We start from the raw sequence: 14,158 nt of genomic DNA, 5'->3' as shown, positions 1-14,158 counted from the left end.
GAACTGATTTTGACCCGAATTATCATGGCTTACTACTAGGAGTCTTATCTGTATCCTTGCAATATATCTAGCTACAGTTCCATAGGATACATAACTTATTCAAGAAACATGAAACAACATGTTTGAGGAAAGCATTGTAGAAATGACGACTTGATACAACTTTATTTTTCCTTAATTTATTTCCTCACCCCCCCCCCTGCAATTTTTAAAAACAATCAGCAAAACAACACTCTGTCCTCCTCAGATGTGGTTATAGCTTGGCTTCGTGCTGTCTGAGTCTAGTTTACATTTCAGTAAGGAATGACAAAAAAGAAAACTGTACAGGACACTTTCATTTCCCCCCTTCATCTTTTTTTGAACATTTATATATATGTTTATAAAAAACTTGATTAGCAGCTTGGCTGGCACACCCACAACCCCCTAGATAATACTTTTCAACTAGAAGAAATGCACTTTTAGACAATTACACTAGATAAAACAATATATACAGTTTTGACAAATAAATACATAAATACAACCATCTGTATATAATGGTACATTTAAACTTCAGATAATGTCAACAAGTTTTCTTAGTTCATTACCTTTTTTCCTTCCTAAATTGTACTTCTCTACATGACTCTATAAAGGTTTAATCCCAGTAAGGGGTCATCTAATCCACCAAATCTTAATGACTCTGGAATCCTCCAAAGTCGCCCACTAAGGAAATCTATTATTATATAGTTCTTCAGAAGATAAGACTTCTGAAAGCTTATTGGCAACATGTGCTTTGTCCGTTCAAATTTCAACAAAAATCAAACATGACTTTGATTCAGGTGTTGGTTGCAATTGTAAAAAAAAGAGTGGTTTGTTCAAAAGTAACGTAAGCACTTATTTTCCTCAAAGATTTTTTTTTAAAAAAACCCAAGTAGTTGTTGGTTCTTTACAATCTCTCTGTGACCAAATACTTCCAAGTAACAGAACTTGTATGCAGGTTTCAGGTTCCAAAATTGGTCTCCCTTTGCTGATTTAACCCCCTCCCAAATTTGCTCAAAATAATTAAGAAAAGTATAAAAAACCAGTTATTTTTAAAAACTTCTTGTACATTCAAAAATCAGGGCACTCATGCTTAAGGCTTTTGAAACACTAAGAGATAAAAAGCCTGTCGCAGCTCCATGCAGAACAAAATGTTACATTGCAAGCTGACTCTACAGACATATGCAGTGGGAAAGAGAATAAATTGATTTAAAATATATACAACACTTTCCGTGATGAATATTTACAAATCTGTCAAAGAAAAAGAAAAAAAGAGAGAGAGGAGAGAATGCTAAGCATAAATGCAACACTGAGGGAAATTTCAAAATCTCTTGACTTAGGAAGATCTTATTTCTTCACTGTTGAAAATGTGTTTTTCCCATAGTAATCTTGCCATTTTTAGATTTTTTTTCTTTAAATAGCTGCTGGATTTGAACTTAGATTGCCTTATACTCTTTTAAAACACTGATTACATCTTGATGTATTGCTAATTGTGATTCAATACTGCATTGAAACCATATCTCTCATCTATATTCCAAGAATAATTCATACGGTAAGCCAACATACTTAGATATTTTATAGAGCCTGCCAGCTTCTCTAAGAATGTAATGTAGGATCCTATGATGTGAAATGTACAGTTTGTCCTTCCTCCTAATGAAAGCACTCCTGTGGAGGGTTTCATCCAGCCATTCCCTCAAGCTGAGCATTTCATTCGTCTCTCCATGCCCCTGGTTTTCCATTTTTCTTGCCAACAGACATTCAATCATTTGTGGCTACTGAGGATGCTCACTGGACTCCCTTTTTTTGCCCTGTTGGTGGGTGTCTTAAATATTTTTAAAAGCTTGAGAGTTCCTTGAGATATGATACCTCCTCCTTATTTCTCAGTTTTGCCACCAATTCTGTTGAAACGTACTGAGTTTGTTACTGGAGGGATTCATGATATGGCCACAGACCAGCAGGGAACCGGTTTATATGTTACTCAGTCTATACATCCCCTGCTATTTCCGAATGATGAGTTTCCATCTGTGCACTTTAATATCTGCAAACATTCTCCATGTGATATTGTTGTCATATGGTGAGTTTTAACTCACCATGTGACAACACTACGTCACATCTCACAGTGAATGTTTTGTTGACATTACGGTCCAAGAATGTCTCAGGCACAGGTTCAGTAACATCTCATTCACTGTGAGTTTTCAGTCCTGTGTAATGCTGGATTGCAAATTGCTGGCCACCACTTAGTGCCTGTGTGCTAATGAGAAAGCAGCTCACATATAAGAAAACGAATAAGAAGTGTCAGAAAAATGCTGAGGTTCTGCATAAGTTGTTAATCAAGCCGAAATACAGGAACTCTTTAACAGCCACTACAGAATGCCTTCCAGCATGTTGGTAGTAAAATGTTAGTCAATCTACCCGAAGTACCCAAAGATGAAGTGATTTATTGAAGCCGTAACTTCTTTGTGATCTGTAATGAGTTCCACTTCTTTCCTGAGACATTTTTGGGCATCAGTGCAACTGGTCATTGCTTATAACTAATGCTCACCATCACTGTCACTATTTTTTATCCTAGTTTGGGTTGTGTTACACAACCAGTAGGCACACCGACATCCAGTAGTTCCTTTACAAAATATTGAGCAAAGGTATCAGTTCTTACAGATTATTTGCACAGTACATTAAATGCATGCTGCATACTTAAAACATACTTTCTAAAATAAGTCAAACTATCTTAAAAGATAGAACAGATTTTACACTGGTGTCTTTGTCCTGTAAGTATGATAAAAATGTATCTGAATGTCTCTCTTCCTGGCTAGAGAGCAGCTTTCATCGGATGATGCTAGTCTAGTGAAATGCTACTCTCCCTACTACATCCTAAAGCTGATGTATGCATCATGTGAACACATATCAGTGTCTGATATAAAAACTTCTTCTCTGCAATGTTTGACCTGTGACATACGATGGGCATTTCACACACTGAGCTATCATTTGCTATTGCAGTCATTTGGGGACAAGTTAAAGAGAAGCCCTTTTCAAGCATTCACCATGAATGAATGAAGTGGGCACAGGCACAATCCCTGCCCTTAATGTCCTCATTCCCACAGGAAACCTTTGCACATTGAGTGTGAAGTTCAGAACGAGACTTGCAAGTACATTCAGCTGAGCATGCTTAGAAATATCTGCATGATGAGAAATCCTGCATTGTTCAGATTCCCTATCAAGTAGAGATTTCTAAGCATTTATTTGCCCACTCAATGTGGGAAAGTTGAGGTGATGTATGTGGGATGGAAACACTGAGTGAGCAAGCCTATGCACCTCCTAAATTCTGTCTCCCTCCCATGTTTCTCGGATGCCCAACTAGTCCTGAGCTTGTTGGCTTTAGCAAAATCCAGATGCATTGCTCTGAGCATATCAATTCTGAAGAAAGCCCCATCTGAGTTCAATGGGACCTACTCCCAGGCAACTGTATATAAGGTTGCAGCCTAAGTGATGACTAACTTCTGCCAGTTACTCAGCTACATGAGTAAAGAAAAAGCGCCTTGTATGTGTTATAACACTGCGACACCAGATGGCACTGTGGAGTTCCATCTTTCGCCAATGCGATTTCCCCCTTTGAAGTGTACAATGCGTTTTTCTGAAACAATTTTTTGATGTGTCTAGATCCAGCCGATGTCCACCAAGCAGCCACAAGCGTGTGTGGACTTGCTTGCATTTTCTAGGACTGATATGGGAAGTCTCTACTAAACCGACATGCGCAGCTACCATGTGATATTAGAACAAAACACCTTTACATCTCTGATATTAGATATTTAGAATTTAAACTCTATTGATATGGTGAGATGTGCTCTGTCCATTGCCTCCACATATTCTCTTTGCCAGTAACGCCATCTAAGTTAAATGGAAATTGTTAATTACTTGGCCTGCTTTTATTTGCTGTTTGTTCAGCAGTTTTAAAATTCAGATTTATTCCCCAAATTATTTTTCAAATTTAATATAGCTATGTGTGATCAGAAGTGGGCTTATTTTTTTTTGCTGCTATTTTCAAAATTCCTTATTTGCATAGCAGGTGTTCTGTGCTGTTATACTTTTTAATGTGGATTATCACCAGCATGAATTAGATGGATATGAAACTTTTCTCTCTGCTTGGGCTAAGGAAGCAGGTATGTGGGCTTGGGCTGGAAGTGGACATCTTCCTGGAATCTCTTGACAGAACTGCTGTACTCTGTGGCATCACACAAATGACACTAGCGTTCAAGAGAAGGAGGGAAAGGAATAGGTGGTTTTTGAATGTTCAACTTGAGACACTTTTGTTAATTTCAAATCATGAGGCAATCATAATGCCACTGCCCTTTTGCTTTTTGGCAAATGCAAGGGTCAAATTTTACATGACACTGAGCCACATGCATTGTTTACTATGGGAGATGTGTTTGTGTGTGGCATGAACCTTTCCCCCTCGAATAGTATTTTAAGCTTAAGGGGGGGGGGAATGACCCCCAGCTGCTTCTTCCACTGCCATGGGAAAAGCAACAGGGGATTGTTGATTTTTAGGGAAAGGCATTGAATGCAACAGGGATAGAATATTGGAATGGTAGAGCTGGAAGGGACCCTAAGGGCCATCTAGTTCAACCCCCTGCAATGCAGGAATCTCAACTAAAGCATCTATGACAATCTCTGCTTAAAAACCTCCAAGGAAAGAGAGTCCACATCCTCTTGAGGGAGACCACACCCTCCACAGAGGAAGCTTCTCCTCCCACACAGAACTTCTACCACAGATTGAAGCATCAATGGCAGGTGAAAACAACAAATGACTGAGCATCTGTAATAGATTTGCTCTAAATCTTTGAGTAGCATTTCCAGCATAAACACTTTCCTTAGTAAAAGAAACAAAGAAAAAAATGAAATGGAACCTGTGCTGTGTAGGGGGCTTTGTAATATTCTTCTTCCACCCTTTATTTCAGAAAATATCTCCGGAGTCCAGACTATTAAATATGCATCAAAAATGTTCCAATCCCCTCAACTAAAGGAGAGCATGCTCATTAGTGTTTTAACGGACCCTGCCCCTGCTCAATCGTAACTTCTGAATTCACTTGTGGCACATAGGAAGCAGCAAGGGGGCGGGGAAAGGAGGTTGTTAACAATATTCCATTCAAACTATGTGTTGTGTATGAAGAGCAAAACAAGCTGAGGATTTATCTGCTACTCTTCTAAGTGGAAAGAAATTATCGCCCATTCCAGGGGTACTAAACTGGTGCCTTTCAGATGTTGTGGACTCCAGCTCCCATCAGTTGCCAGCCAGCCAGCAGGGCCCAATGGTCAGGGGTGATGGGAGTTATGGTCCACAGCAGCTGAAGGGCACCACATTGGCTATTCCTGAACTACTCCTTCCAGAGTGCCCTGTGGTTCTGCTGTCCAGAAAAAAAGAAATCAAATAGTTATGAGATGGCCCATAAAAAATACTGGGAATGGTCCACAAAGTTGCTTTAGTTCAGGAGTGGGAAGGTTTTGGCATCCTTAACCACGATCTGGTATCCAATGACACCTTGAGGAACCCAGTTTCCTTGCCACCCAGCTTGAGTTGCTGGTAAATTTAGGAAAGATTTTGAGTTGAGTCCACTGCTTGATTTTGTAACAGCAATCTCTTTGTTTTTTTTAATATTGGGTATCGCTGCTTTTAATTGACCTAGCAGTGTGTGTGGCTTATTATTACGAAGTTGTCAATGTGTCTGTCAAATGATGATAACTGCTGGCTTCAAATCTAATTACTACTAGTGTCACTGGGAAAGGCATGCAGGGAGTAATAAACAGAAATCCCTCCCCTTTCTGTTGGTTCTCTATGTAGCTCTTAGGCCTTTTAATTATGGGGAAAAAACTAATTATGCTTATATCTACAGAATACAGTGCTATAATTCCTATGGGCAGCCTTTTATAATTGAAAAAGCACTTAGGCGCTTCGAAAAGCAAAGTGCCGTAACAAACGGTTTTTAACACTGAACTAGTGAAAGTGTCGGCTGAGGATTTGCTTGCCTCCCACAGCAGTTACAGATGTTTTCCAGTTAACATTTTGTTTTATTTAACAATACTGCATATCCTTAATAATCATGTGATCTTTAATTCTGTGTCTACAAATATAATAATAAAACGGAAAATCTTATTTTGATAAATGGGCATGTCACCATCTGTATTAAAACTGCAAAGTTCTAAAAGGTTCCTTTTTTGCAGTTTACATACTGGAGAAATTTGCCTTTTGTAAAGAATATAATGTAATGTAATGTATTTCGGCACGCACTTTTTGTTCTGTATTTTAACATCATCATCATCATCATCATCATCATCATCATCATTATTGTTAGTGTATTTTGAGGCCTTATGTTGCATCTCAGTGAAGAAATTGTGCATAGTGATTTTTTAAAAAATAAAAACCCTGCACCATCCCATTTTGGGGTCTGTGTTTTAATCTCTAACAATGCATGTCTACTCAGAAGTAAGTCCAGTGGAATCCAGTAAGGCTTACTCCCAGGTAGGTGAGATTAAACACTTGCTTCCAAAGAATCCTCTGCATGGAGAGAGACTCCTGATTTTTCTTCTTCTTCCAACCACAGCCCCATGTTCTGCTTCAGATCAGGAGGCCACTAGTATTTATGGGAAGGAGAGGCTAATTTGAAATAAAAGACCATAATACAACTGCTTAGCTTTCCCCATTCAAATCCATCTCAGTGAGCATGAGCTCAAGAAAGAAAGAGCTAGGATTCTTGATCTTTCAGACTGCTTCCCCTTGCCTTAGAGGAGGGTTCCTATTCTGGAGGTGTAATAGGAATAGATTACACAGCATCTAGCAGTCATTTGTCCCCTTTATGCAGTTATGAGACTGGCCAAGACAGATGTGACCCTACCTTTTTTGACAACTGCGTTATGTGGTCTGTAAACCAGAAATCAAAGCCGTAAAGAAGAACAAAAACAAAACAAAAAATACAGAAGATCTTCCTCTCCTGAAAGTTAGCATCCCATTTTCCAATCAAAAGACATCCATTTACTCTCTACTCAATTAATTTTTTGTGTGTTTTTTTTTTACAAAAAGCATTTACATCTGCAAAGTGTCCTAACACCTGAGGTGCTTCTTGCTTGACATGTCATTCCAAATTCTGTGCATTTCCTCAGGTGATATCTGATGCACTGTGATAACGCGCCGGTATCTACATAGGCTGTAGGCCATCTTCCAGTGATTAAAGCCACTGTTTTGAAAAGGGTGGATGCCCAGCTTCCGCAGGCAAAGTCCCACGTACACATCTTCAAGATGAAGAAGTCTTGTGTGGAGGGAGGTTTTGTAAATCATCTCCGCTACATCCGCTGAAAAGATGTAGCCAGTGCCCGAGCAAAATGGCGGGTAGTTACTGTCAGGGTACAAGTCCCTAGGCATGTACCACTTGCTACGGACATCCCTTATCGGGCCTCCGTTGATGACGTAGCCAGTGAAATACCTCCGCCTCGGCTTGGTATTGGGTTTTAGCAATTTGTAAATGAGGTTGTCCATATTCACGAAGATGTCGCTGTCCGTTTTCATGATGTACTTGGCTTTCGAACAAAATGTCGCCACCCACCTCATTCCCATCAACGTCTTCAGAGTCAGGTTGTGATAGGAGTCGATGAAATCCTCCACGATGATGTCATGGAAGATTTGACTTTCCTGCTCCACCATCTGATTTAACACGGGGTCTGTGTTTTTCCCCAGGAGAAAGAGAGTGGAAATCTTAATACCTTTGAAGTTGTTCTCGTCTCCCCATGTCTCCCGAATGGCTTGCCTGGCATCAAATTCTTTGTGTGTGGTGCTGATGAGAATGACCAGGAAGGGGGCATTCTTTTCGCATTTCTCCGGTTCGTTTATGAGGAAATCAAACGAGTGAGGATTGATTGGCCGAGTCCTTATATTGCCGAAGGAGACATTCTTTCTAGCTATTGAGATGGTGCGGAAACTTTTGTGGACTGTGTAGGACGAAGTGGGTCGTGTTATACTTAAGTACCACAGAGCACTTGCCCAGCAAACGACCGTCAAGACATACAAACAGGAGACTTTTGAAGCCATTGTTCCTGGAGCTCTCCTATTCAGCAGAACAAATGAATAGCCTCGCTACCTCTGGCCTCTCCCACAAGGGCAGCATGTTACTTTGCAAGCCGTAAAGTTCGACGTAGAGAAGCAACTTGGAACGCATTCATGGAGCTCAGAGAAAAGGTTTAACGTCTTGAGGGGTCTTCCTTCTCCTGTGTAGTCCCCATTCCTTGTGGCAACGTGCTATTTCTGAAAAACATGAACAGAAAATGATTTTTTTTTTTGACAGGGGCTGGTTTATGTTGATGCTAGCAGCAAAACATTTGAAATGCTAAATGATACCAGTTGAAGATGTTTTAAGGTTTTGTGCAGAGATAAATGAATGGTAACTATTATCAACAGGCTTGGTCACGACTGCAGGGAAGCAAATAAAGCATCATTAACTTAACATGGCAAAGCAATGCAGTTCACTTGGGTACTTTGATATTTTCAATATTGCCTAGCAATTATGGTAGCCCATCTAAGATCTTCAGCAACAGGTCACAAATATCCATACTGATGTCTTTCTCTAACAACTAGTTTTGGCAACCCGCCCCGTCCCGTAATTGGCTGACCTAACATTGATCTGAACCATATGAAAAGAACCATTTATTGTAGGCTAATATAGCACAAAATATCAGCTGCCTTCTGAAGTTCAGGCAGCTCCTCACTTACCCAGGGGTTGCCTTCCGAGGCATCGTATGCATTGGAAATTGCGTATAATTGAAACCCTTTGAAAAAGCCTGCAAGCACCCCACTCTGCCTGTTTATTGATATTTCAATGACGACTTTATGACATTTCCGGGTCACTTCTGGGTTCAGTGCAATGCACATGTAGTCATGCACATATTGTACACACATACCGTATTTTTCGCCCTATAGGACGCACTTTTCCCCCTCCAAAAATGAAGGGGAAATCTGTGTACGTCCTATGGGGCGAATACAGGCTTTCGCTGAAGCTTGGAGAGCGAGAGGGGTCGGTTCGCACCGACTCCTCTCGCTCTCCAGGCTTCAGGAAGCTATCAGCAAGCCTGGGGAGCCCGCGGGAGTTCCCGCAAGCCTCCCTAGGCTGCGGATAGCAGCCTGCTGCACGGAGCGTGGGGCGCGCTGAAGCAGAGCGCCCCACGCTTCGGGCAGACATCGGCCAGCCCCACAAGCTCGGGGGACAGCGGGGAGGCACAGCACCGCCATCCCGCTGTTCCCTGACCTGGTTTTGGGGAGGAAATAAAGGAAAAAAAATTTTTCCTTTATTTCCACCCCAAAAAACTAGGTGCGTCCTATGGGATGGAAAATAGGGGGCTGCCTGTATTGCATATATTTATATTTGTCTTTTCCTCAGAGTTCAAGGTGACAAACACTAAAATAATCAACACTGAATAAACATAAAAACAAACAACAAGAACATGGTTTAGCAGTCTGAGAACTGGTGAAACCCAGTTACAAGCAATGCCTGGTCAAAGTATTTGGTCTAGGTTCTCCCCCAAAAACTGTACAGATAAGGGCTTCAATAGCATTAAAATACAGAGACCATTAAGCAGGGCATATAAGAGAGGCTTCATCCTGCCTCCTCTCTAAGGACCTGCTTTAGGCTGGTCAAAAGCTTTCTTCCTTGGCAGCCTTTTGAACAATAAATGGTTGCCCCCTGTTAATTGTTTCTTGCCAGTTGTTTTCGAAGGTTCATATTTTTAAACCTTTGCTCTCTCTGCTGCTTTTGTACTTTATGGCTGCTTTACTCTATTGTGGTCAATACCTGACCCTCAAACTCAGTTCCTGTTTTAACGTATGTGACTTGCTGCCTTGCATTCACTGAAGGATGGCGGGGTAAAAGTGTTTGAAATAAAGAAATGGAGTACCATTTGTTACATTTGATTCTGGTGGTTCTGCTGTGGGGTACCTCAGGGCACTATTAAATGCTATTTAATATCTATATGAAGCTGATAGAAAGAGCCAGTAGGAGATCTGGGGCAAGGTGCTATTTGTACACCGATGATGTTTAGCTCTATTTCCCCATTATATCTGAGTGAGGAGAGGCTGTCTGGGCCATGGACTAGTGCCTGGTTCGGATGGTTTGAGGGGAAATAAGCTTAGCTTGAATCCTGGCAAGATGGAAGCACTGTGGGGAGAGTGGTTTCTGTATCAAAAAATTGGACAATTGCCAGCCCTGAATGGGATTGGTACACAGTCTAATAGTGCTTCTGGACCCTCCTTTTCTCAGTGGAGGTCCAGATAACCTTGGTTGCTAGGTAAAGGGACCCCTGACCATTAGGTCCAGTCATGGACAACTCTGGGGTTGTGGTGCTCATCTCGCTTTATTGGCCGAGGGAGTCGGCGTACAGCTTCTGGGTCATGTGGCCAGCATGACTAAGCTGCTTCTGGCGAACCAGAGCAACGCACGGAAATGCCGTTTACCTTCTTGCTGGAGCAGTGCCTATTTATCTACTTACACTTTGATGTGCTTTCGAACTGCTAGGTTGGCAGGAGCAGGGACCGAGCAACGGGAGCGCACCCCGTCGTGAGGATTCAAACCCCCAACCTTCTGATTGGCAAGCCCCAGGCTCTGTGGTTTAACCCACAGCACCATCCGCATCCCTTTTACTAGCTGAACCTGGTAGGAAGCTACAAGAGTTCCTAGACTGGGATGCCTTCACCACAGTAGTTCAGGCATTGGTGACTTTGAGACTGGACTACTACAATGCACTTTAAGTCAGGCTTCCCTTGAAATTGCCCTGGAAACTGCCGTTTGTGCAGAATGCTGAAACACAGTTGTTGACAACACAATCTCAGTCCGCAGCATCTTTCATAGTTTCAGTCATAAGGGAAGCAGGCAGATCTGGCCTCACTCAGTCCTGTATGGTCACATAGACTCCATTGCAAACAGCAGTGTGGTCATGTTACACTATGAGGTAACCTTGTCAACTTCCAGATGTTTTGGGCAGAGGCTGTCAGCTGGGGCTGAAAGGCGCTGTAGTCCAAAAACCTGGAGGGCACCAGGTTGTCAAATGCGTTTGTAACACTTCATGAGTTTCAAACCAGGGTTCCTGGTTCTGGCCAAGGTCTTTTTCTCTCGCCAGAGGAAAGAGTTGCTTGTCTGCCCCTCTGCCGTGCTTCAGCACTGGGACCATAGATGGCAGGGATCACATGGCAACTGGAGCCAATAGGGTTCCATCTACTTGTGTTTTCTGCTTGGTGTTATAATTATTTGTTTTGAATTTTTACTGTACAATCTTTATTTTAGAAGCTGCTTTGGGTGTTGTGCTTGTGGCAGAAATGAGACAGATAAGCATTTGTTTATTTCTCCAGTATCCCCTCTCCCCCAGTTAAAAAATTGAATCTTTTTTTAAAAAAAATTCAAAATGCAATAAATGCAACTAAAAAAATGCTGGTAATAAATTTATTTGGTACTAAAAATCCCCTACAGTTCAGATTTTATATATATATATATATATATATATATATATATATATATATATAATGTGGTTTGCTGCGTTTGTTTTTATTTGAGTTGTTAAAAAATGGAAAATTGTGGCTTTTGTTTACATGCATGCAAATTAAACAAAAGGGACAATAAATATCTGCTTTTGTATAAAAAGCCACTCTTCTTTTTACACTGTGAAAAAGTTGTTGGTGCATTTTTTTTATTATTATGACAGAAACGAGATCTCTCTGTTGTGAAATACTAGAGGCTAGGGAATTACTTTGGGGAACTTTTAAATAGTCTTAATATTTAAAATTTCCCTTTATAGTAAATCAAGAGCCACTGTAATGAATGGGGAAATATGATTCCCAACCATATTTATCCTAGAACATAAGACTCTTCTTTATGGTTAATGCACTTACCATTTAGCACAAGACATTTTGCTTTAAAGAGATTTGAAGGCCTTTCAGGAAACGTTCAAAAACATTCTGAACAGAAATAAATCTGATTATTTAGGATGCTGTTGTTTTTTAAAAAAACCTTAGTTCTTTTTACTACTAAATATACTTGCATAAAAATAGGATCATTGGCACCAGAAATGAGTTTGGGAATTCCTTAGGCTTGTAGAAAACTTTGGAAAATCCAAAGTTTGGATCACTTTTTGGCTCCCCCCCCCCCCAGTTTCCCCTGGAATACAAGTTATAGTATCTCCCACAGAATACAATGGAGCCAGTTAATCACTGCTGCCTTATGTTAGACCCAAACCATATCTGATTCCACTCAAGTTGGTTAATTAAGCTTCTGCTGAACTTTTTCTCACTGAACTCGTGGAGGCTTAAAGGTGTTTTAACACCTCTACATTTCCACTCAGATCTCCCATGATCCTCCGCAGTTCAACTAGACATGCCAGGTACTGAACCCATGGACCTTCTACTCTACCACTGAGCTTATAAGCCTTTGCATATAAATTTAGGTTAGCAACCCCCCCCCCCCCCGATACTGTGCCGTACTTTCAGAGTAGAATGCTTTTTTTGAAATTTGCTCCAGAGGCATCTAACTCTTGCACTTCCCCTCTCATTGCCTTTAAGAAATTGTTCTTGGAACTTCCTCGGATTCCGTGTTGCGCGATAGGTCGCCCGTGATTACATCGATCACATTCCGCTATGGTAGTAACGTGGAAATTGCATCCTGGAGAGATTATAAACTGATGCAAATAACACATATCACCTTCAGTTGCCATAGCCACTGTGATTATTCCTCATCACGTATGTGCCATGCTGTCCTCCAAGCTTTCTCAGCGAGCCTCCTTCCCTCTATTAAATCAACTATAGTGTTTTTCGTTTGATGGAAACTTTACCACAGCAACAGACAGGGACCCCCACCCCCATACGAGCCCTCAGTGCCTTTCTTTTTTGGGCAGGGATGTCTTTCAATGCTATTTAATGAATTCTTCATTATCTCTGCAATAATGCTACTGACAATAATTGTCACCGGAGCCTGTTAAATTATATCGTAGTAAGGAGCTGTTTCTCTGCTCCTTGTCTTAATCTTAAGCCTATTCTTTCTTGTAGTGTTCATAAAGATGCTTGCGGCATGGCAGCCTGGGTTGTGACTTTCAGAAGGGGTGACAATGGCCTTGGTGATATAGAAGCCTCTTGGCGGAGCAGCGCAGCTTTCAATTAATCTGTGTCAGGATGAGAGGAGCTAATACTAATATGATGGCTCAAACATCTGAAAGCATACTTACAATGTCCGGGGTGTTAGCTCACTGAACTGAATAATGAATCGGCCTCCTATAACTCAACAAGTTATCACGACAAACTATTTAAAACTTTGGCATTTATTGGGCAAATTTCTAGGAGAGCTTTCGAGCTTACACGTCAGATTATCCACACAAAATTATCCAGGTATTTCTAGTGCCCTTCACTCCAAGTTCAGTTTTCCACATTTCTATTTTTAAGTCATCAAGAAAATTCATTAGCATTTTAGCGCTAATTACCCGCGACAATAATTTTGACAAATCCCAGCTTCCTTACTCTTGGCCATGCCATTTGTGCCATCTTATTAATTGTCGTCTTATTAAAATCACTCACTTTTGATCTTGCTTCACTTACTATTTATAGTGGCACACTAACTGTTTTGGAGTTGGTTTTTTATTTATTTTTTGCATGCTGCCATGTGATGTCATTATTCAGCAAGTATTCCAGAATAGTGTTCTTAAAAAACAACAGCACAACCCTGCTTTTCCTTCTCTACTATAAAAAAAATCTGATACTTTGAGAAAGATCTGGAATGGCTCTGTGTGTGGCATTATTCTGGTTTTTGGTGAGGAGGGGATGGGGGTTGGTGGATGTGGTTTGGGGGATGCCTGTTTCATGCCACTTCTATTTGACTGGTGTGAGTTGTCAGTTTGAGAGTTCAATTCCGAGGAGAGTGGTGGGAGTCAAAGTACTGCCCATGACATCAATTCTTTGGTGCAGACAAACTTTCATCAGAACAACCAGGTTTGCCATACCTAAGGCAGACACATTTTCCTCTTTTAATCTCATATACTGCACACCCACATGATTAGAATTCCTGAATGCTAGGCATTAAATACGAAAAACAAACAAACAAACAAACAAACCCCAATAAAATGGCTGTCCACAAGTGCAAAC

At 40.9% G+C, this 14,158-nt stretch overlaps 1 protein-coding gene and 1 long non-coding RNA gene across 5 annotated transcripts in view; one reads left to right on the top strand and one right to left on the bottom strand.

Moving 5' to 3' along the window:
- Positions 1-14,158, top strand: part of LOC307220792 — an 82,564-nt gene that overhangs the window by 19,802 nt on the left and 48,604 nt on the right. The gene's annotated exons all lie outside the window — the stretch shown is intronic.
- B3GALT1 (beta-1,3-galactosyltransferase 1) overlaps positions 161-14,158 on the bottom strand; it is a 339,454-nt gene continuing 325,456 nt past the window's right edge. For all 4 annotated transcript variants that reach the window (XM_079982470.1, XM_079982469.1, XM_079982472.1 and 1 more), the window contains one exon: positions 161-8,296. In XM_079982470.1, coding sequence (XP_079838596.1) covers positions 7,103-8,083 — 981 coding nt within the window. In that variant the 5' untranslated portion in view covers positions 8,084-8,296 and the 3' untranslated portion in view covers positions 161-7,102. The remainder of the gene's footprint in view (positions 8,297-14,158) is intronic.

Source organism: Podarcis cretensis, assembly GCF_951804945.1.
Source record: "Podarcis cretensis genome assembly, chromosome: 1".
Lineage (NCBI taxonomy): Eukaryota > Metazoa > Chordata > Lepidosauria > Squamata > Lacertidae > Podarcis > Podarcis cretensis.
Note: the sequence above shows the minus strand (reverse complement) of the source record. Positions and strands in the feature narration are given on the sequence as shown.